Below are 23782 nucleotides of genomic sequence, written 5' to 3' on the forward strand. Positions count from 1 at the left end.
AATGATTTTATAATTTTATTTTTAAGTGCACCTACATGGATGGGAAAAAAAATTCTTCCTAAAAGTATTGGTGACTTTTTGCATTGGTATGGTAGTTTGCTCTCCCGTATTAAGAGCTTGGGAACCCCAGCTTTAAGAGAACTATCCAATCTAGAACTTGGACTCGTATGGTATCCGCGCAGATCATATTTGTGCCAACATTTTGCCCCAAAAAATAAATATTTTTGTAGCCAATCATGTATAATTGTATCATGGTTCGCACAGAGACCCTCATTAAAAGACCGATTGACCGAAAAGGTCTATTCAAAAAGTCTTTTCAATACTTTGAATTCTGTTCGATGCACAGGGATACAATGTGTAATTTTTTGAATGAAAAAATAATTTTTTCTAATTATATATTTTCTATTATATTTATTTAAAGTTCATCCTAAAAATAAAGAGTAAGGGTTTTGGGTATTTATTGAACTCCGTCGTTCGCTTAGAATAAATTGTAAAACTGAAAATACTCTCTCAACAGATACTTGAGTAGCCGGGATGGACTACTATAACAGTTATTATCGGTAACAATAACAGTTATTATCGGTTAACAGTTATTTGCGAGCTATGATTTGTAGAGTCGAATTTTTTTTTCCAAGGTGTTTTTTGAAGTTATCTTTAGATGGATGTTATGTTATCCTTTGATGTTATCTTTCGATGGAAGATAACAAAGAGTCTTATTTAATATTGTACATACTGAATACTCTTTTTATTAATGTACTAAATATATATGCAGACAATGTTAAGCGTTGTCTACAATCAAAGATTATAAAGTGCATAGATGGGACATCTCATACAAAGAAAAAATTTTTTATGGCGGGTTTCAGCGCTGGAACCCGGTTGAACGAGCGACAAGTTAAGTTTAAGAAATTTTTCGCGAGACAACAAATGTGGGATAGCCTTGTGGTAGAGAGTTTGACAGATGTGCAGAGTGAAAAGAGTTTAAATCAGGCTCGAGACAATCACTTTTTTTTTATTTTAATCTATTTATATTATATTGTAATTGTTTTAAAGTGTTTTCCAAAATTTATAAACTAATAAAAAAAAAACAAAATTTTAAAATCACTTTAACATCGCCTCAGTTTGTAGCGGAACCTGTAAAAATCTCTATAAGTGCGGGTTCTACGGCATATTGGCAGGACGCGTCGTGAAACCCGCTGTAAAACTAAAAATATTTGGGAGCGGGTTCCACGAGAGACGGCTGCAGATGAGAGAGGAAAATAGAGATTTATATTTTTAAAGTTTGAAACGTTCAATCGAACCAGTGTATGATAAGAGCAAAGAGATCAGAAATATCTTCCATTATCTTTATTTTTCAGTCCATTTTTCATTTTTTCAGTTTTTTTTTTCAACAACGCGAATCGTCGTCGCATGCAGACGTGTATTTATTGTGCTCCGGGAAAAAAACATTCATCAATATCAAAAAGTGCAGTGACTGGTTTCGTAAATCAACAACAACGCGAAAAGACGCTTTCAGCGATGAAATCGCTAATGTTTATATTGATTAATTAATTAATTAATATAAAACATAACATTTAAAACTCGAACAATATCAATTTCGATTGCAATGAGTCTAAACGACGTTAGCACACAACGTCAACGTGAGCAAGACGAGAGACGGCTCTCAGTACAAAGAAACAACGCTTACTTCACTTTCAAAGCAACCGAAAGTAATGCAAGCTCATCCCAAACACGGTCAATTACCCCAAACTTGGCCGAATTCTTAAACATAGAGAGCGTGAGAGCGCGTTCTTGCTCCCCCTCGCTACCATCGATGTCTCTGCAGCCAAAGAGCGCAGTAACTAGCACCGCAACCTCTTTGACAACGTCAACCGTAACAACAACAACAACCGCTACTGTAACGACAGCGCGTTTAACGACGTCATCAGCTAGCAACGCAAACATTGATACTTCAGCCGCTGTGCTGCCCGAAAAAGAGAACAAAAACAAAGAAAATATTAAGCCGGCTGTGCAGACTGGTATGGATCGTTACATCCAAATCAAAAGGAAGCTGAGCCCCCTAAACTCCCAACGCAAAATAACCCGTGGCAATGCTAACATAGCCGCAATAGAAACGCCCACGAACTCAAACCGTTTTAAAATCTTGGCAGACTATGAGGATGACGCCGAATCTACAGAAGTCGAAAAAAGGAAGCCTAAGCCCCCGCCAATATACATACGAGAAAAAAGTTCCAACGTTCTTGTCAACAAAATTATAGAGCTCATTGGCAAGGACAACTTTCACATAATACCACTCGTAAAGGGCAATATCCAGGAAACAAAAGTTCAAACGAAGTCTGAAGATAATTACAGAGTATTATCAAAATACCTCACCGACAAAAAAAAGAACTTTTATACGTATCAGCTAAAAAGCAGCAAGGGCTTGCAAGTCGTACTTAAGAGCATAGAGCCCGAAGTACCGCCTGCAGAGATAACAAAGGCGCTACAAGAGAAGGGATTTAGCGTTAAGACAGTGTTCAATATCTCTAACAGGGATAGAAAGCCGCAGCCACTCTTTAAGGTTGAACTCGAACCACAAACTAAGCCCCTCAAGAAATACGAAGTGCACCCTATATACAATCTTCAGTTCCTGCTGCACCGCAGAATTACAGTTGAGGAGCCGCACAAACGCAATGGCCCGGTACAATGTGCGAACTGCCAAGAATATGGCCATACAAGGTCTTACTGTAAACTGCGCCCAGTTTGTGTAGTTTGTGGTGAGCTTCATGACTCCGCACACTGCCCAGCGAGCAAAGCTCGAAAAAGTGCGGCAACTGCGGTGGAAATCACACTGCTAACTATAGAGGTTGCCCAGTTTATAAGGAGCTGAAAAGTCGCATCCACCAGAGGGGACTTACTGCCCGCACCCAAAATAATCAGTTCATAGCCTCCAGGACAAACCCTGAAGTCTTCTTCTCGACCGCAGCCAGATCCTCACTAGGACTTATAAACTCTGACAAAAATGTCACATACGCAAGCGCTTTAAAATCAGGACTGGCTACCCCAGCCTCAAAAAGCTCACTGCCGCAATCAGCACACCAAGAACCGAACACGGCTCAGCAGTATCAACTTCCGGAGCAGTCAAAAAGTAACTTTGAAGCAATGATATGCAGTCTACAACAAAGCCTTACGGAGTTCATGTCGTTTATTCGTACAACTATGCAAGATCTAATGCGAAACCAAAATCTATTAATACAAATGCTGGTTTCACAACAATCCAATTAATGACTTCCCTACGAATATCTACATGGAACGCTAACGGCGTTTCGCAGCATAAACTCGAGTTAGCGCAATTCCTACTAGACAATCAAATCGACGTAATGCTGCTTTCAGAAACACATCTTACGAACAGATACAATTTCCAACTACGAGGATATTCATTCTATGGAACAAATCATCCAGACGGTAAAGCACACGGCGGGACTGGAATTTTAATCAGAAGCCGTATCAAGCACCATTATCATACGAAATTTGCAAAAAACTACCTACAGGCCACATCAATAAATATACACCTAAATACTGGCAAGCAATTAACTCTAGCTGCCGTATACTGCCCCCCACGCTTCACCATAGCCGAAGATGAGTTTATGCAGTTTTTCAACTCACTCGGAGACCACTTCATAGCAGCAGGAGACTACAATGCCAAGCACACACACTGGGGATCTCGTCTTGTGACCCCAAAAGGAAAGCAGCTCTATAATGCAATTATCAAAGCTAAGAACAAGCTAGACTATGCTTCTTCTGGCACACCAACATACTGGCCGGCAGACCCAAAGAAACTTCCCGATTTAATTGACTTTGCGATTACCAAAAACATTCCTAAAAATCTGATATGCGCCGAATGCCTTTCGGATCTTTCATCTGATCACTCGCCTGTCCTTTTTACTCTACTCCAACACCCAGGAACATGGGATCAATCATCAAATCTGACCTCGCATAAAACCAATTGGGTTAAGTACAGGAAGTACATCAGCTCACACATTGAGCTGAGTCCTCACCTCAGCGACGAAGCCAACGTAGACAGTTTTGTTCATTCGCTGGAGTCTGTACTCGTCTCTGCAGCTCGAGTTTCAACACCTCAAATTATAAACACACAACGCAATCAAAAGAAGACAAATCTACAAATCGAACAGCTCGTCCTCGAAAAGCGACGCTTACGTCGAGAATGGCAATGTCACAGATCGCCATCTGCTAAGCAACGCTTCAAACATGCCTCACGTCAACTTGATCAAGCTCTACAGCAAGAAGAAACGTATGTCCACCACCGCTACATAGAGCAATTGTCAACTAACAGTACGAAACACTCACTATGGAGAGCTCACCCAACTCTGAGCTCACCGAAAGAAACCGTGATGCCTATTAGAAATTCCACAGGCGGGTGGGCGCGCAGCGACGCAGACAGAGCCAGTACGTTTGCCAAACACCTTAAAAATGTCTTCCAACCAAATCCTGCCACCAATGCGTTTACTTTGCCGACTCTATCAGATGAGCCCCAGCCTCAACATGAGCCGATTGAGTTTCGCCCAAACGAAATCGTTAACATCATCAAACGACAACTGAATCCGAAAAAATCCCCGGGCTGCGACCTCATAACTCCCAAAATGATCATTGAGCTCCCATACTGTGCCGTTTGCACTCTCACCCAGCTATTTAATGCCATCGCAAAACTTGGCCACTTTCCAGTGAGATGGAAAAAGTCAATTATAATAATGATAGCAAAGCCGGGAAAAGACCACACTATCCCCACGTCGTATAGACCTATAAGCCTACTCTCTTGCCTATCTAAACTCTTTGAAAAATGCCTAATGACTCGGATAAACACATACCTGAGAATCCAGGAAGGAATCCCGTCACACCAATTTGGGTTTCGTGAAAAGCATGAAACAATTGAGCAGGTCAACCGGATAACATCCGAAATTCGGAACGCGTTCGAAAAACGAGAGTACTGTACTGCCATATTTTTAGATGTCTCTCAAGCATTCGATAGAGTCTGGCTGGAAGGTCTAATGTACAAGATCAAGACAATGCTCCCCTACAGCACCCACAAGATTTTGGAGTCTTACCTTCACGACAGAAAATTTGTCGTGAGGTGCAATACCGCTATATCCGATGAGTACACTGTTGGAGCTGGAGTTCCTCAAGGCAGCGTGCTAGGGCCAATATTATATGTCCTCTACACAGCAGATATCCCGACAAGCACACGTCTAACAACATCCACGTTTGCCGATGACACAGCTATTCTTAGCCGCTCAAAATGCCCGATTCAAGCAACTGCGCAGCTAGCTCATCATATGGTCGATGTCGAAAAATGGCTGTCAGACTGGCGAATTAAAGTGAACGAACTAAAATGCAAGCATGTTACGTTCACTCTGAACAGGCAAAACTGCCCGCCGATAACACTAAACAACACTCTACTCCCACAAGCAAACGAAGTAACATACCTAGGAGTACATCTCGACAGAAGACTCACATGGCGCCGGCACATTGAAGCCAAAAGAACACACCTAAAGCTAAAAGCCAGCGGCCTTCATTGGCTTATCAACGCTCGGTCACCTCTTAGCCTTGAACATAAAGTCCTGCTGTACAACTCGGTACTAAAACCTATATGGATGTACGGCTCCCAGTTATGGGGGAACGCCAGCAATAGCAACATTGACATAATTCAAAGAGTTCAGTCGAAGATCTTGAGAACAATCACCGGGGCACCGTGGTACGTTCGCAACGAAAACAAACACCGCGACTTAAACATTCTACCAGTCAAAGAAGCGATCGCAGAACAGAAGGTAAAGTACTTAACCAAGCTATCGGTGCACCCTAACCACCTGGCGAGAGGTCTAACAAGGTTGAGCAACCAATCACGCCTTCGTCGCAATGACTTACCCACCCAGCGACCGACCTGAGGGACGCGCAACCAGAATGCAGTCTTAGTATACTGTTAGTTAAATTTTAATGTTAAGATTCGTCAACTTATTGTTAGTCTCAAAATTAAGAGTAGATTCAATAAATAAAAGCAAAGCTATAATAAAAAAAAAAAAAAAAATCTTTATTTTTTAGCTCTGTTTTTGCAATTGATTTTCGCTTTTAATTCAACACCAACTTTAAGGATCACTAAGTCAACTTATGGGTAGCATAGATGGATAGCTTCGTACCCTTGAGGCGTTCAATATTATGAGTGAGGTGGTTTCCATTTTTAGAAAGCGAATTTTAGTTTTATGATTATTTTCATAGCATTTACTTTTATTATTATTATTATTATTTTATTATTACTTGCAGAGGGTATCCTCCTGAGTTGATATGAGCATGTCCGTCTGTCCGTCTGTCTGTCCGTCTGTCGGTCCGTTTCTACGCGAAATAGTCTCTCAGTTTTAAAGCTATCGACTTGAAACTTTGCACACACCCTTCTTTTCTTTGCACGCAGTATATAAGTCGGAACGGCCCGGATCGGCTGACTATATCTTATAGCTGCCATATAACTGATTGATCGGAAATGGTATAGCTTATGTGTTTTTAAAGTTAGAGTTCCAATTTTATACGAAAGCTATTTTTGGCAAAACATTACGACATGCCAAGTTTCATAAGGATCGACCGACTATATCTTATAGCTGCCATATAACTGAACGATCGAAAATGACCCAACTTTCGTGTTTTTAAAGATAGAAAGCTGAAACTTAATACAGATTCTATTTTTGGCCAGTTGATCCAAACTATCAAATTTCATTAGAATTGGCTGACTATATCCTATAGCTGCCATATAACTGAACGATCGGAAATGGTATTTGGTAGAAATACCAACTTTGGTATTTTTGAAGATAGAAGCTTGGGACTTTTTTTTAGATATTTCATTGTAATTAATTAGTTTTATTATGATATTCTCATAGGGATCGGCCAACTATATCCGATGTTTGCGATATATATCCGGTTTTAACTGCAAGGGTATATCAACTTCGGCTCCGCCCGAAGTAAGCTTTCCTTTCTTGTTTTTAACTGCATTATACAAATTACAATTGTTGTAAAAATAAATGACGGACTTATCGGATGAAAAAATGACGGACAGACTTCCATGGAATTCTATTTAGCGGACTTTTTAATTTTTTTTCTTTTATATTACAACATTAAAACATATTGTAATATTCGAAAAAAACGTTCGAAGTCTTCAGGAGGATGTGAACAATTGTACAGAGAGCAACTACTCTATGCATTAAGCTACAACCCTGACTTGAGCGGTAGCGATCAAAAACACTAATTCTTCTACTACCACATCGGCGCATTGTAAACATATGAGAACGATGAGTAATTGAAATTTGGAAGCCAAAACACACATACATACAAGGCTGACATTTTTTTTACGCATACATACATGTTAAGAGTTCTAAAAACAGATCTATGTACTGTATAATCTTTGGTTATAAATATTTTGCTCATCACATGTAAAATTCACAAAGGCAAGAGAAGCAAAACTCCTAAACTTTAACATACACTACTGCACCAGCCGCCTTAAAGTTATACAGATAACTTATTTAACTATTTACTGTGACGGATGCTCTTGTGACGAGTTCTGCTTTAAAGAGATTTTATAAAATTTGACACGTTTTATAATTAAATGAAAAACCATTTAATTGAGTTGGGATATGTGTTGACAAAAATTCATGAAAAGTGGTCACGGGTGCATCGAAGGTGTAAGCACACACCAAACCCACACCAACACAAATATTTTTCGTAGCTATTAACTTATAAACTTACAGTACTTTTTTCCTCCGAATTTTTTGCGCAAACGTAAAATACACTTTTAGACGAAGGAAATTTAACGGAATATGTCGCTGAATAGCCATTACTTGAAACTTCTAATGGGAAAAACAAGTCGGTTGCTGGCTTTAAACACGATCCACCGTAATCGTTTTCCTCATTGGTGAATGTAATCACAGTATTTTTTTTTAAGCCGCTTCCAAAAACGCGAAACAATTGTTCCTTATCAATTAGAACGCTAGGTACTCCGTCCATGGTCTCTACTGAGTCATCTTCCAAACGTACACCAACAATACGGATAGAGTTCAGCACTTGCCGTGTCATCCGTAAACTGCAAAAAAAAATTCAACATTATTGTAATGTTTATAACAAACAAAACAAGAAAGAAAAGCTAACTTCGGGCGGAGCCGAAGTTGATATACCCTTGCAGTTAAAACCGGATATATATCGCAAACATCGGATATTGTTGGCCGATCCTAATGAGAATAAAATATCTAAAAACAATAAAGGAAAGCTAACTTTGGGCGAAGCCAATGTTTATATACCCTTGCAGTTAAAACCAGATATATATCGCAAACATCGGATATAGTTGGCCGATCCTTATGGGAATATGAATATATAATTCAATTTATTACAATACAAAATCTAAAAAAAAGTCCCAAACTTCTATCTTCAAAAATATCAAAGTTGGTATTTCTATTAAAAACCATTTCCGATCGTTCAGTTATATGGCAACTATAAGATATAGTCGGCCGATCGTTATGAAATTTGGTAGGATAAACTGACTAAAAATATAATCTGTACCAAGTTCCAGCTTTCTATCTTCAAAAACACGAAAGTTGGGTCATTTCCGATCGTTCAGTTATAAGGCAGCTATAGGATATAGTCGGCCGATCCTTACGAAATTTGGCATGTCCTATTATTTTGCTAAAAATAGCTCTCGTGTCTCGTGTAATTTGATATCTCTAACTCTTAAGACACCAAAGTTATACCATTTCCGATCAATCAGTTATATGGCAGCTATAGGATATCGTCAGCCGATCTCGTCCGTTCCGACTTCCGAAACGATAGCTTTAAAACTGAGAGACTAGTTTGCGTAGAAACAGACAGACGGACATGCTCATATCAACTCAGGAGGTGATCCTGATCTAGAATATATATACTTTATAAGGTCGGAGATGTTTCTTTTACTGCGCTGCACACTTTTGGACAAATTTTATACCCTCTGCAAGGGTATAAAAAGCAAATTGACTTCGTACAATCTACTTTACGTAGACTATTTCATATCGCAGTCACACTAGCACAGCTCACTCGTCCCTCTTTATTTTTTAAAATAAAGTAAATCGACCAACTCCTGGAATGAAAAACAGTGCCGAAAATAATAAATTACGTCCGACATTTAATGCTAAGTAGAAAAATAATAATCGGTCTACATAGATCCAACTCACTACCCTTATTCAATGGAATCCTTCAAGAATCCCCAATCTCCGTTATACTATTTCTCAAAGCCTTTAATAAGTTGTCTGTTATAATATCCTTACACAAGGAAATCAAATTTAATTCATACGCCGATGACTATTTTCTCATAATTAACTCTAATAAAAACAAAAATATTAGCTTTAACCTAGGTAACCTTTTAAATCTATATATATGTTTTTGTTGTTATGTTAAAGTTTTTGTTACCATACTCCTTCGAAACGGCTATACCGATTCTCAACATTTTTTGAGCGTATTGAGTAGGTATAAGAATCCGCCAACATCAATTTTTCATCCTCTTAAATCCTGTTCGACATACCAAAAATCGCATATAAAGTGAGTTACTACCTCGGAACACTGACAAACTCACGCTACCATATCATTTTAACTCAATTTAAACTAGGTCAAAAATCCTTCATCATTAAGTAAATACTTTAATTATATTTTTGAGTATTTTGTACAATGTACACACTCATGCCAAGAAAACGCAAAGGGGGTGATTTGAGCCGTGATACAAGTAGATCTCGAAACATGCGAAATAGAAGATCCGAAAGAACCGAAGAACAAATTCAGCAACAAAATACTGATGTACGTGTTAGAATAGCGCAATATCATCAAGAAGAGCCAGAAGATACACGAGCTGAACGCAATAAAGTCAGAAGATTAGAACAACGACAATCACGCCGTTTCACAGTACAAATGAACAAATGACCAACAAAGACAAAAGGTACATCGAGCATTTATATCTGATTCATTCCTTCGTCTCGCATTCCAGTATGAGCCTGATATTGAGTATTGTGCTCACTCAAAAGTGGTAATTGGTGCTATGGACAAGGAATGTCCGCATTGTCATGTTCTGAAATTCAAAAATGAGCCAGCTGGGATGTGTTGCGTGTCAGGAAAAGTGCACCTAAACCATTGAACGGCTTACTTATCGGCACGGATCCAGATTCTAACCTGTTCCTGAAGTCAATTCGAACATTCAATTCATGCTTTCAAATGACATCGTTCGGAGAAACAGAAATAGTTCGAAATACTAGTGCAAATGGTCAACATTACAATTCTACATTCAAAATCAGAGGCCAAGTTTATCATAAAATGGGCTCTCTGCTGGCAATGGCAAACGAACCACAAATTCTTACAAATCTACTTTATGGGCGGCGAGGATTTCGGAAGCGCACTTGCCAATCGCGTGAATGCACGTTGTGATTCTAATAACCTTGATTCATTTTATGCCAGACGTATCGTCACCGAGCTAGATGCTCTATTGAACGAGCACAATGAATTGGTAAAAATATTCAAATCACATACATATGCACCAATTACAAAGCGATAGTCACGCTATCGTCATTAAGAAAAGAGCTGGAGAAAAGAGAAAAGAGCTGAAAAGAGCTGGAGAGCTGAAATAATGTTTGCCTTTTGTTATTTTTATATTACCTCATGGTTCACAGCGATCCAGATGACTTTATAATACATAAATTTAGAACTGAGTTAATTTTGTACAGAAATTAAAAAGTCATATGGTGGCAAAACAACCGTTGCCGGGTCAGGTAGTGATATAGAAAACTGGTTTCATATTCCGGGGCAACCCTATCCCTATCTAAGTGCCAACATCTCCACATTTGCAATAAGCACAACTGCACTTGTGTCATAACATCCAATAGCATGCAAATCTTAGGAATAAATGTAGACATAAAATATAAAAGGAACCCACACATACCTTCACAAAAAACGAAATATACAGGCATGCTCCGCTTTTCACTTTCGGTTTTCGTTTTCGTTTTGAAAACGAAAACGAAAAAACTGGTGCTCCCGTTTTCACTTTCACAAGATTTTTTCGAATTCCAAAACGAGAAAATTTGTCTTGCCTAAATGAAAAGTAAATGCCTTTTTCTATATTAAATCGGATCTTATTTGCAAAAGGAAAAAAAGTAGTTGACTCATTGGTTTATTGTCGTTCTTTTAACACCTCTAGAAGATCAATTAGGCTTGTAATTATTTTTAAAACGAGTAATTTCTGACCCCACCTCAAATTTGGATATCAAATTTTGCCGTCGGCAACAATTTTCGTTTTGGTGAGCGACCGAAAAGTCCGACACCATGAGTTATCGCCTAAGCTGCCATACTTTTGATAGAATGAAAAAGAAAGTTAAAAATACTTGTATAATCAAACGGATGGCGATAAATTTTTTGAAATTGGGTAAAATTTGTTTTTTAAAAATTAATTAATTTAATTTAATTAGTTATGTGCTAAAAGTGTATAAAAAAAATTGTTGAAAACACCGGAATGAAATGAAAATGAAATCCATTGAAAAGATGGCATCCCCTTAAGGGGAGGTTCTTTTGGATTTTTTTGAAAAAATCGATTTTTTTTGTTTAAGCCTAGTACTGTGACGACGAAAATCCGCTAGCGAAATCGCACTTTATTCAGCTACCGAGCTAGTGTGACCAAAATAATTAAGGAAAAGGGTAATACTGAACAGCTGTTGTTTGTAAACAAAAAACAAATAAGCAAAAATGAATTCAAACCGATTGGATATTGGTGTTTTGTTTATGTATTTCGCCGCTAAGGAGCTGATTAAGAAAAAGAAAACTGGGTCAAAATCAAAATCAAAATCAATCACATATCATTTCAATGCCATTTTATGGAATTAAAATGCCCCTTGTGGGTCAAATCCCATATTATGGGCTTCGCCTTGACCGCACTAATTAGCTTGACTTTATCCTCGGTCCATGTTTTAGCTATCGAAATAAATAAAATTAATTCTTTCAACACCCCAAAATCAGCTGTTTATTTTTTTTGATCCGCCAACGCCATTCAATTCGATAGCTAAAATTTTCGTCGTCAGAGTACCGGAAAAATCTAGGAGACAATAATTTCTTCTTCTTCCTTTTTTAACACCGTTTTTTTTATATGGAGTTTGACAGCTGTCATTCGTGCGACAGCGGATTTTCGTCGTCACAGAACTATGCTTTAATAAAATGAAAGTTACATATGTGTAGAATATACGTGCCAAGGGATACTTCGATACGACGCGTATTTCTTGAGCTAGAGCGTTTCAAGGCAAAGTTTCTAAAAACTTTAAACGCGTTTTTCTCGGAACCATGTTTTCAAACCTCTTGTCGCGCACAGGGCTCGTTCTATTGATCCGATTTCCTTCATTCAAAAAATGTTTAAAAGTACATACTTTTTTGTATGCCTTATACCTAAAATTGGCATAAACAAATGTTTATTTATAATTTTTAAACGAGATCAAAGTAAAAAAAAAAAGAGAAAAAATGTCAATTTTTTTTTAAACGTCCATGAAATTGGTTTATTTTTACCAAAATTAATTGTTGTTAGGTATAAGGCATAGGAAATTCCATCCATTTTAATAAATTATATACATTTCTAATTTCCGTTCACTACCAGCGGCCCGACACTAGACAAAGCAGAAAAATGGCGGTCGACGAGATCCCCCATTTTGAAGCCGCCATTTGGAATTTCCTTAATATTGAATATTTTTTTTAATCGGTTATAAACAACGAATCAAAAGTTCAAAAGCATAAGTTCCTATGTTTTTTCATTTTCCCACAATCCATTCTCAAAGTTTGCTTAATTCTCGGAAAAATGCAAAAGAACCTCCCCTTAACTTGGCTTTTCTGGCTTTTCCCCTTAATTCTTTTGGCTTCGAAAGATGCAATTAAAAATAAAAAAGGCATTTTTTCGCGTTGTTTGCTGCTGACCAAACCTCAAATCAGCTGTTGCGGCAGCAAAAAATGATGAGAAATGAAACGTTTCGATAGCAAAACGATAACCAAAAACTTGTGAAAACCGGAGCACCTAAAAACGAGATCTGCAAATAGCCAAACTAAGTAAAAACCTCATTTATTCTAAAAATATACCAATACACAAATTTGTAAAACAAAGTAAACTTAAAAAGAAGTCTCCACCAATTACACAGTGATTTGGAACTTTCGGTTTATTCGGTCAAATATACATAGCACAAAACCATGTTTGAAATATTTGTAACACACTCAAACTCTTGATATATTTAGAAAAACCCGTTTTTCGGGACTTTTTTGCGCAAAAGGATAACATTTTTACACAAGAAACTGACATTTTAACAAAATGATACAAATATTTCAGACACGGTTTTGAACTAAATTCGACTTAAGGGGACCCCCCCCATTCTCGGTTTTAAAAAATCGATTTTTTTTAAATTTAATTCGAACTTGTAACTATTCAAGAATGTTCCCTGAAAATTTCAAGTAAAAATTTCAAAAACTCTTGAAGATATAGCCGATTTATGGTGGAAGTCTCAGGCGACGGCGAGAGCCGTCTCAAAACTTAAAACGCGTTTTTCTCGAAACAGTGTTTTTACGACTGGCGCATGAGGTTACTCAAAAACTATTAATCCAATCGGTTCCAAATTTTAACACGTTATTCTATACATATATAGCTCTCGTATGAACTAGGATAAATCGAATCGGTGAAGATCTTCCTTACTTTTCAACTAGATTTGTGGCTGAAAAAAATGGAAATTTCCAAAAAAAAATTTCAAAGGTCCACCATTTGGTTAATTTTTGAGCGAAGTTAATAATCCTAGTTCATACGAGAGCCAAACATGTACTTTTTCTAATCCCGTTGGAATTTTTGGATTCAGATGTTCCAGTGAGCGGAAATCACATGCGCCGCCGAAAAGAAGGGCTTTTCTTTGATCACAAAAAACAACAACAAAAACAAAACAATTCTGTGAAATGATTTTCATCCTTTTTGTGTCTTAATATATGTAAGCACAGTTACAACCCTAAAAAATAATTTATGTTCATTTGCCAGCCCATTGAAAATCGTCAAAATTTAAAATCGAGAATGGGGGGGGTCCCCTTAAAAATAATTCCTACTATGTCACTATTAAAGTTCCTCAAATTTGTCAAACAGTGTTATAGACCTTATAATAAAGCTCTGTCAGCAATTTCATCTACCCTTCGAACCCTGCGACCTATCCAACCTTATAGACGCATCCGATTACATAACGATTTACGATTACATAAAAAAGCAAACACACCCAAAGAAATATACCAGAAACTATACGAAGACACAAAATAAAACCTTAATTCACCCAAAAAAAAAAACCAACCAAAATAATACGCCATTACAATGGAAACAAAAATCTTAAAATTTGGTGTCCTGCCACCATATTCCTCTGTTCTCGCAGCCGAAATCATCGCCATTCTCCAAGCACTCGAAATTATAAAAAACAAAAGAGGAATAGCACGCGTGCATAGGTAGGAAATTCTGCCGCAGCGCTGCCGGCACACTGACACTTTCAAATTTTTTTAGAAGCTCTCTCAGATGCTCTGATTTTGACTCATTTGACAGCCCAAACGTAAAAATCAAAATGGTTTGACTGAGAACAATTTTCTCATATATTGGGTTGGAAAAAGTTTTCTCCATAGAAAGTATAGATGGGGAAGCGTAGTTTTTCATTTGTTTAAGAACCGTTGCTAGCAAAGCTTTCTTTAAACTAAAATACACTATTTTAGTACCCACTAAAACTTTTGAATAAAGGGGTTATATACTTTTTTTTTTTCAAAAAATCGAAAATTTTTTTTTTGCTTTATCTTGAAGAACAACTCCCTGAGAACATTTCAATTTTCATAGAGATTGGAGCAGTAGAAAAAAAGTTACAGCGCTCCTAACCGCGCGCCTTGTCGCGGCCTTGAACTGAACTTGAAACTTTAAACGCGAATATCTCGAAATGGTGTTTCTTGAAAAATGACTTTGCGGTGACATGGATTGGCGGAAAACTACTGAACCGATTTACTTCAAATTTTTTTTAAAATGTTCGTAATGAAATTCTTGAAATTCAAACTTTTTTTTCGCCGAAATAAATTTTTAAGTGAAATTTCTAGAGACCAAAAAGTTCATTTTTAGCATGAAACGTTCCCGTATGCATAAAAAAAAATTGTAAAATCGATCGTTCAAGGAATTACACTAAACTAATGAAATTTTTTTACTTTTATGGTTTCAGTTGGCCTGTTCGACCTGGGGAACTTTCACCGCAAGGCTCTAAAAAAAAAGGCCTCTAAGGGAAACAACCACCCCTTAAAAACTATTTAATATTTTTCCACCAAATTTTGCACAAACATTGTTAATAAAGTGTACTAACAAAAAATTAAAACATCCGTCTAATTAAATAATTGCTGCATACCTAAAAAAAAATTCGAACTTTCCTCTTTTTCTTCGACAAAGAAGGTATATAACCCCTTAACGAAAAATGAATTAATGAAACTACGTTTTTTTCGCTCAGTGTATGCTCTGCTCTCATTGTTTTTCTCTGCTACGCAATGCAAATTTTAAAGATGTGTGCGTTTAACATGTAATCGCACAGCTTTTTTTTTTTTATTTAATAGATGCCGTAGGTGCGCAACAAATACCAAGGTGCGCAGGAGTCAAAGAATATACATATGTATGTATTTAAGGGGAGGTTCTTTTGGATTTTTTTGAAAAAATCGATTTTTTTTTTTAATGAAATGAAAGTTACATATATGTAGAATAATTTATTCAAAAAAAAAGTACATATTTTTTTGTATGCCTTACACCTTAAATTGTTTATTTATAATATTTAAACGAGATCAAAATAAATAAAAAAGATAAAAATCAATTTTTTTAAACGTCCATGAAATTGGTTTATTTTTACCAAAATTAATTGTCGTTAGGTATAAGGCATAGGAAATTCCATCCATTTTAATAAATTATATATATTTCTACCAGCGGCCCGACACTAGACAAAGCAGAAAAATAGAGGTCGACGAGATTCCCCATTTTGAAGCCGCCATTTTGATTTTCCTGAATATTTAATATTTTTTTTAATCGAATATGAACAACGAATCGAAAGTTCAAAAGCATAAGTTCGTATGTCTTTTCATTTTTCCGCAATCCATTCTCAAAGTTTGCTTAATTCTCGGAAAAATCCAAAAGAACCCTTAATGTGTAATTAAACATATATTAAATCTTTATACATTTATATTTATAGACAATTTATATATATTTATATCTTCACATTCCCGTAAATTGGACCAACACAATTCCAAAATTTTTTTTAGTTTTTTTGTTTTCTAACTTATCTAGTTTCAAGAGTGGTATTGTAGAATTCCTCCGGGTTAAAAGGGGGCAACACTTTGGAAAGTGCCCCTAACTGAATCTAAAACGATTTTCATTATACTGGACCATTGCGCATTATTACTGACATATTCGGAAGGCGAATTATTCTCTACTAAAACTTAAGCAAAGCGCACATAGTTGATAATTGATTTTGCGAAAACCACTAATCAACTCATTAAATCCTCTCTAAGTCTGATTTGTGAACAATTTCATTTCGTCCCAAACAGCACGAAAGTTATCGCAACAATAAGGGAGACCAGACCTACGGGAAATGGCATCCGAAATGGAAGCAGTACACCAGTAATATTTCGCGCGCGTTTCACAAAGCCAGCAGTGGGTGGTAGATTTACATGAAGAAATCGACCTGTTCCAAAAGTTAACGGAGCAGACCTGTTTAAATTCCATTTTTATATGAAAAGCAATGAACAACCCATGGTACCAAATAGAGAAAAAGCGAGACCTTTGAAGAGACCGATTGGAATAGGCAAGGAAAACTGCAGAAATAGAGATAAGAACCTTTATTACAAGAAAAAAAAAAGTCCAAACACAGAGAAAAAAGGGGCAGAAGCAGGGCAGAGCTGTTTGGATTTAAATTTAAATATTCGTCAATTTACCTCCAAATATAACACTGCAAACGCGACGATATACGGATTTTTATAAAAAGGAGGAAAGATAATTTATTGAATAACAACTTTATTTTAGAATTTATTGAATTCAACTTAAGTTTAATTTTTTAGCTAAATAAATAAAGCTAAATATATTTCTGTTTTCTAGTATGTAAGATAGATGTATATATATTAAAGAAAAAGAAAAATTTTCACTCATTACGACGTTTCCTATTAAACATACGTATTTGAACCCAAAGGGAAAATTCGTTTCTTTTCCATCACTGTTTATATACATCTATCTTACATACTAGAAAACAGAAATCCATTTAGCTTTTTCATTTCGCTAAAAAATTAAACTAAAGTTGAATTTTATGTTTTTGACCAGGAAATAAAAATAGAAACGAAATGACTAATCCTTCTCTAAATTTACTAGGTTAACAAAATTTACCATTAAATTTATTCAGCTTTAATATTTTGTGCCGTTACCATAGTTTTTCAAAACTACAGCACACCTACGAGACATAGACTCCACCAGATTGGAGCATATTGCTTGCTAAATGGAGTACCACTCTTTCTGGACTTTCTCCCACATTTGCTCCTTATTTTTTGGTTGAAACCCATTTAAACGTTTTTATAGGATGCCCCACAAATGCTCAATAGAGTTTAAATCGGGTGACTGAGCGGACCAATCCATAACGTCGACTTTATTGCCCTGGAACCACTTTTTCGCAAGCTTGGATGTGAGTTTGGGATCGTTATCCATTCTGCACAAATTCCCATATGGTAACATAACGTCCTTCATTATGTTTACATAGCCTGTAGAGCACCTATTGCCTTGTACCCGATAAAGTGGACCAACACCTGAAGCAGAGAAACATCCCCATAGCATTATATTGCCGCCTCCTTGTTTGATTGTCTTTTTGGTGTATTTGGGATCATATGCTGTGATGTTTGGGCGTCTAACATGGGATCTACTATCAGATCCAACAAATCAATCTTTGTCTCATCGGACCAAAGGACGTTTTTCCAGTTCTGGCGGGTCTCTTGGTTTTTGGCAAAGCAGAGTCGCCTTTCGATATGTCTCTTGCTCATAAAAGGAACTCTCCTTGCTGAATGCGCTTTCAAACCACGCTCAATCAGTTTTTTGCAAATGGTATGACTCGTTAAGGATGCGTTCATATAGTTTTTAAGATCCTTCAAAGAAAGGAAAGGCTCCTTTCGACTTTCTAATAAGGGTCGTGCCAAATTTTGTGGAAGGTGCTCTCTTTCTGCCACGTTTTTCCTGTTTATCTTTAGTGGATAGCAGTAAACACTTTTTTTTTGAGCATTCCAATAGTTTGACAATTAGTCCCATGGATTGGACTTCTGCTTTTAATGTGAGGATAAAATTCCACTCTACTGCGGTGCAATGTGCTCCACGACCCATTTTGAAGCTTTTAACAAAATTAAATGATACATTGTACAAAAAATTGCTATAATAACACTGCTTGTAATAAAAATATTCAAAACAATACCTTTTATTTTAATTTAAACGAACAATAACCACAGATTTTTAGAAAATACGACCGCGTTTCTATTATTTTTCCAACCCAAACACGAGGTCTTCTGACGAATTTCCATGAAAAACAAAAATTGCGGACGAAAAGCGTTCAAAAAGAAGATGGTGACCGAGTATCGTTATCCACATAATTCCACATAATCCACACATAAAGCCCAAACTTAAAAATAAAGCCTTTAAGTAAAATAGAAATATTCGTTTCTATTATTTTTTCCATCACTGTATTAAAAAAAAATTAAAATTTTCACTCATTACCACGTTTTCTATTAAAAATACGTATTTGAACCCAAAGGGAAAATTCGTTTCTATTATTTTATCACTGTATACCACTGTATTTTTACCACTGCTTATCACTGTCACTGTATTCTATTATCCATCACTGTATACATATACATAAATAATACATATATTATAGACATTACTTTAAACGCGGCTTGCTTTAAGGTTATTATTGTTCTACAAGTGGATTGTGATTATGTTTATTACATGGAGGAAGGGGTCTACACAATGATTTAATTGTATAAACAATTACATATATTAAAAATTAATTTACAAACTGGCGCACATTTTTCCGTGCTCATAGTGGCTCATAACCGCAAAGGATACGAAGCCCTGAAAGGGCTTGACGAGTACGTTGAAGATGATTTCAGCGTAATGAAACAGACTTTGACAAGCCAAGTTCCTGAACAATTAATATTACAGATTGGATGTTAAATTCGTTTCAAACCTTAGGATCCTGTTCATTAAGGCCTGTCGTAGAAAATCTGTTTATTCATTTTCGTTGTATGAAATTGTATGAATATGTTGTAATGATAGTGGTTGCAAAAATTAGGCCAACATTTTAATACCACCTTCAAAAGCAAAAAATTCTAAGAAAACACGCTGGTGTCTAATAAGATGAATTGACAAATATACATTTTCTTATTTCAACAAGTCATTTTCGGAGCACAACTCATTTTAACTAACCTGATATTAATCTTTAATACAGTGAGCTACTTGAACTGATTAAATGATTTGACCATTCTTAATATAATGGTGACGCACGTCTGGCCGGTGGCAAAAATCGGTCCAAACCAGACCAAATAAGTATTCATCAAACAATATCAGGGGTACTACAGAAAATATTAGTGATTTGGTGAAATTTGGTCAAGCTCACGGTAAATTAAAATTACCTTCAAAACTCTGAAATTATTTGGCCTACTGCAAAAAACCACTAACCATACAGCATATAGACAACCCATTTCATACAACGAAAATGGACGCAAAAATTTCTTGCGACGGGCCCCAGCAGGCCCCAGAGCGAGTTCTTACTCTCTTTCTTACGCTCATCGTTCGTTCATCTTACGCTCATATTCTCATTGAATGCTTTCTGTTTCTCAGTTTCTGAAAGGAGCGCAATGAAAAAGGTTGGTCTGCGCTTTGATTGATCTTTGTATGTATGCGTTTCACAGACTCACATACACGGGTGCTTTAAAACGAACTCGCACGCGCACAATTTTGGATTTTTCGAACTTTTAAGGGTAGCTACCCTATCAAAACTCAGGTATTCGTTGAAATTACGAAAGAAATAACATTAAATTTTTAATATTTCAGCATACATTTTAAATTTATTTAGGAATAAGATTAGCAATAAATGTTTTGTATATACATATATATTTTTACGAATCATTTCAAACAATATACTGAGAAAGAAACGGTATATTTCAGTCGACATCACTTAAACACTACATCACTTATTTAAGCCGATTGCCTTTAACCCTTTACATGGTGGTGATGCAGATCTGCATCATACCGTTTAAATTCAATTATTTATCAAACTGCGTTACAAAACTGTCCAAAATTTTTTTGATACAGTTCAGCAACTATCATTTTTTATATAGTTGTGTTGATCACTCAGAATTCCGTCCAATACTCAACAGGTGATTACTTTTCCCGCCAATTTGGTGAATGTGGTAATCTGAATTGGTTGTGCAGTTTCTGATCCAAAATATAAAAAACAAAAATAATTGTATAATTGATTCAATTATGGTTTAAAAACAGGAAAATATTATATTTAGTTTTATATTATTGAGTTTTTGTGTTTGTTGCATTATAATACAATTAAATCATTAATTTCGCTAAGTTTAAAAAATCGTTTTTTTTTTGCTTTTTGTGAAAAAAATTAAGAAAAACCAACCTTAAAAAAGAAATAAAAAGAAGTGTATTTTTTATTTTTACTTATCTACCGAACAAAAAAAAAACAAGAAAATCGGAGTTATTGCCATGTAAAGGGTTAAGTTTTTGTTGTTCTGCATGTAAATTGTGCTTGCATACCCCACCGATAGATGCTTTTTAGGGGACCGGACACAATAAAAATAAACCAATTTTTTTTTTTGGGACCCTAGCTATAAATTTTTGTACATGTTGTTTACGACAATTGTAGCAAAGAAAATTTTTTGAATATGTTGGTACCCTTATTTTTATTTTTTTTTTAAATAATGAACATAACTTCATTTTAACAAAAATTAAATTTCAAAAAATTCATAAAAACAGACTGAAAAAAGTCAAAGTAAAGATTTTTGTCTGCTCAAAATCATGTTTGACGATTGAAAAGTTTGTTGTTTCCAGTGTGAATAAATATTTTCAAGTTACGCACTACGGTCCCTCCTTAATTTGAATTTGAATTTAAACCAGTGGGGGACAAACTGTCTTTTCTATAGCACGCGTGCATAGGGTAGGAAATTCTGCCGCAGCGCTGCCGGAACACTGACAGTGTGAGCACTTTTACATTTTTTTAGAAGCTCTCTCATTTGCTCTCATTTTTGACTCATTTGACAGCCCAAACTTAAAAATTAAAATGTTTCCACTGAGAACAATTTTCTCAAAAATTGGGTTGGAAAAAGTTTTCTCCATAGAAAATATAGATAGGGAAGCGTAGTTTTTCATTTGTTTAAGAACTTTGCTAGCAAATCTTAACTAAAATACACTATTTAAGTGCCCATTCCAACTTTTAAATTAATTAAAATTAAATAAAACAAGAAAGCAAAGCTAACTTCGGGCGGAGCCGAAGTTGATATACCCTTGCAGTTAAAACCGGATATATATCGCAAACATCGGATATAGTTGGCCGATCCTTATGATTACATCATAATAAAACCAATTAATTACAATAAAAAATCTAAAAAAAAGTCCAAAGCTTCTATCTTCAAAAATACCAAAGTTGATATTTCTACCAAATACTATTTCCGATCGTGCAGTTATATGGCAGCTATAAGATATAGTCAGCCGATCCTAATGAAATTTCGTAGGACGGATTAACTGACCAAAAGTATAATCTGTCCAGCTTTCTATCTTCAAAAACACGAAAGTTGGGTCATTTCCGATCGTTCAGTTATATGGCAGCTATAAGATATAGTCGGCCGATCCTTATGAAATTTGGTATGTCGTAATGTGTTGCCAAAAGTAGCTCTCATGTCAAACTCTCTAACTCTAAAAACACCAAAGTTATACCATTTCCGATCAATCAGTTATATGGCAGCTATAGGATATAGTCGGCCGATCCGAGCCGTTCCGACAAAGGAAAAAAAAAGAGTGTGCAAAGTTTCAAGACGATAGCTTTAAAACTGAGAGACTAGTTTGCGTAGAAACAGACAGACCGACGGACATGCTCATATCAACTCAGGAGGTGATCCTGATCATGAATATATTTACTTTGTAAAGTCGGAGATGTCTCCTTTACTCCATTACTCACTTTTGGACAAAATTATAATACTCTTCGCAAGGGTATAAAAACACTCTCATGTAAAATTTGCTTTTTGGCGCTTACGTTATTTTTGCAAATAGGGCTCAATATGTATGTATACACAAATATTTATGGGAATACTTTATACGACAAAGTTATAATCGTAGTTCCTTCTTTGTAAGACCTTGAAAGGGTATAAAAAACAATAACTTAAAAAATACCTAATATCTAGAAGAAATTAAAAATAAATTTTACTTGGTCCAGAAACAAAAAAGAAAAATTTTTTTAAAAAATTCAATTTAATACAATATAGTATATTGTATCAAATTAATATGGGTATATTGAATATACACATATTAAAATAAATTAGATAAATTACAACTTAATTATTAAGTATATGTAAATTTGAAGTTTTCCTCAATATTAACTTGCTATTTTACATTGCTCAGTGAGTGCAAAGCGAACAAAAATTAAACAGAACATAAAACATTAAACATTATTTATTTTTCAAGGAAAAAAGATTGTTGGTTGAGTCACCGCATAAATATGTACATACATACATAAGTACATACATTATCTACATAGATCTGCTTATAAACCGCATACAACCAGATATGTCTGGGTATATGGACATATGTATGTATGTATGAGTATTAAGGAAAGGCAGCACATACAGTCATGTAAATCAAACAAAAACGTCTGATACTCGTATTTAGCGGCAAAAGGGAATTAAATTAATTAATTAAATTTTTAAAACATAAATGAACATATGTATGTATATACATACAAATGTATGTACTTTTAAATTATTGCGCGAAAACTTGCCTTAGAGAATTTAATGAGGCAGATACGTCAGTTGATAAGAATTTCTGGTCATGACTATATCCCGTTTGAATTTTGGGGGTCCAATCCTCGACCAGCGTTCCGTTAACACCATTACAATAAATAAGTATAGCTAATATATACGTTAGTATAGTATATTTTATTGCTACGTGAAACACCGGCCGCGGAATTAATTTTCCATTTCTTAACTCATTTTTAAAAATGTCATTTTTAAAAAGAAAGAATTTATAATGGTTTAAATCCTTCACACAGCTATTATTATCCTCCCACTTAGTCCGTTTTTGGCACTTGTAATACTGTTTTCTCGAGTCCATATTTTGTTCCTTCCCGTAACTATATTTTTTTTGTCTTGAAGCGAAGCTGTCACGTTTATGTGGTGCATTCAGACTAATTGCTCCCATTTCACTATTTATTTAATAAGAAACTTTTTTGGTATTTCTCTGTAACACACCAACGGTCCACCTAATTGATGTTTGATAAGCACTGCACAGTGGATGTGCTATCGCTATAAAACTTAGACCCAAATTAAAAAAAATTTTTTTTAAATGCACTTAAACCAAATAGAGCGTGTAGTGCTTAATATTTTATGATCTGCTAAGTTTGGAAGTTGCGACTATCTATGGTTTAAATTTCCTTGTAACCGAACTAAT

At 35.7% G+C, this 23782-nt stretch overlaps 1 protein-coding gene across 2 annotated transcripts in view; it reads right to left on the minus strand.

The window, feature by feature from the left end:
* Positions 1-23537, minus strand: part of uex (metal transporter uex) — a 57271-nt gene extending 33734 nt beyond the window's left edge. Inside the window, exons 1-2 of one of the 2 annotated variants that reach the window (XM_043213924.2) lie at positions 23115-23537; positions 7777-8110 (exon numbers count right to left, since the gene is read on the minus strand). In XM_043213924.2, the coding sequence (XP_043069859.1) occupies positions 7777-8110; positions 23115-23533 (753 nt within the window). In that variant the 5' untranslated portion in view covers positions 23534-23537. Of the gene's footprint in view, positions 1-7393; positions 7411-7776; positions 8111-23114 lie in introns of those variants that run through there. The other variant, XM_070276671.1, reaches the window with a different exon arrangement.
* Between the last annotated feature and the right edge of the window lie 245 nt (positions 23538-23782).

Source organism: Drosophila bipectinata, chromosome 2L, assembly GCF_030179905.1.
Source record: "Drosophila bipectinata strain 14024-0381.07 chromosome 2L, DbipHiC1v2, whole genome shotgun sequence".
Classification (NCBI taxonomy): domain Eukaryota; kingdom Metazoa; phylum Arthropoda; class Insecta; order Diptera; family Drosophilidae; genus Drosophila; species Drosophila bipectinata.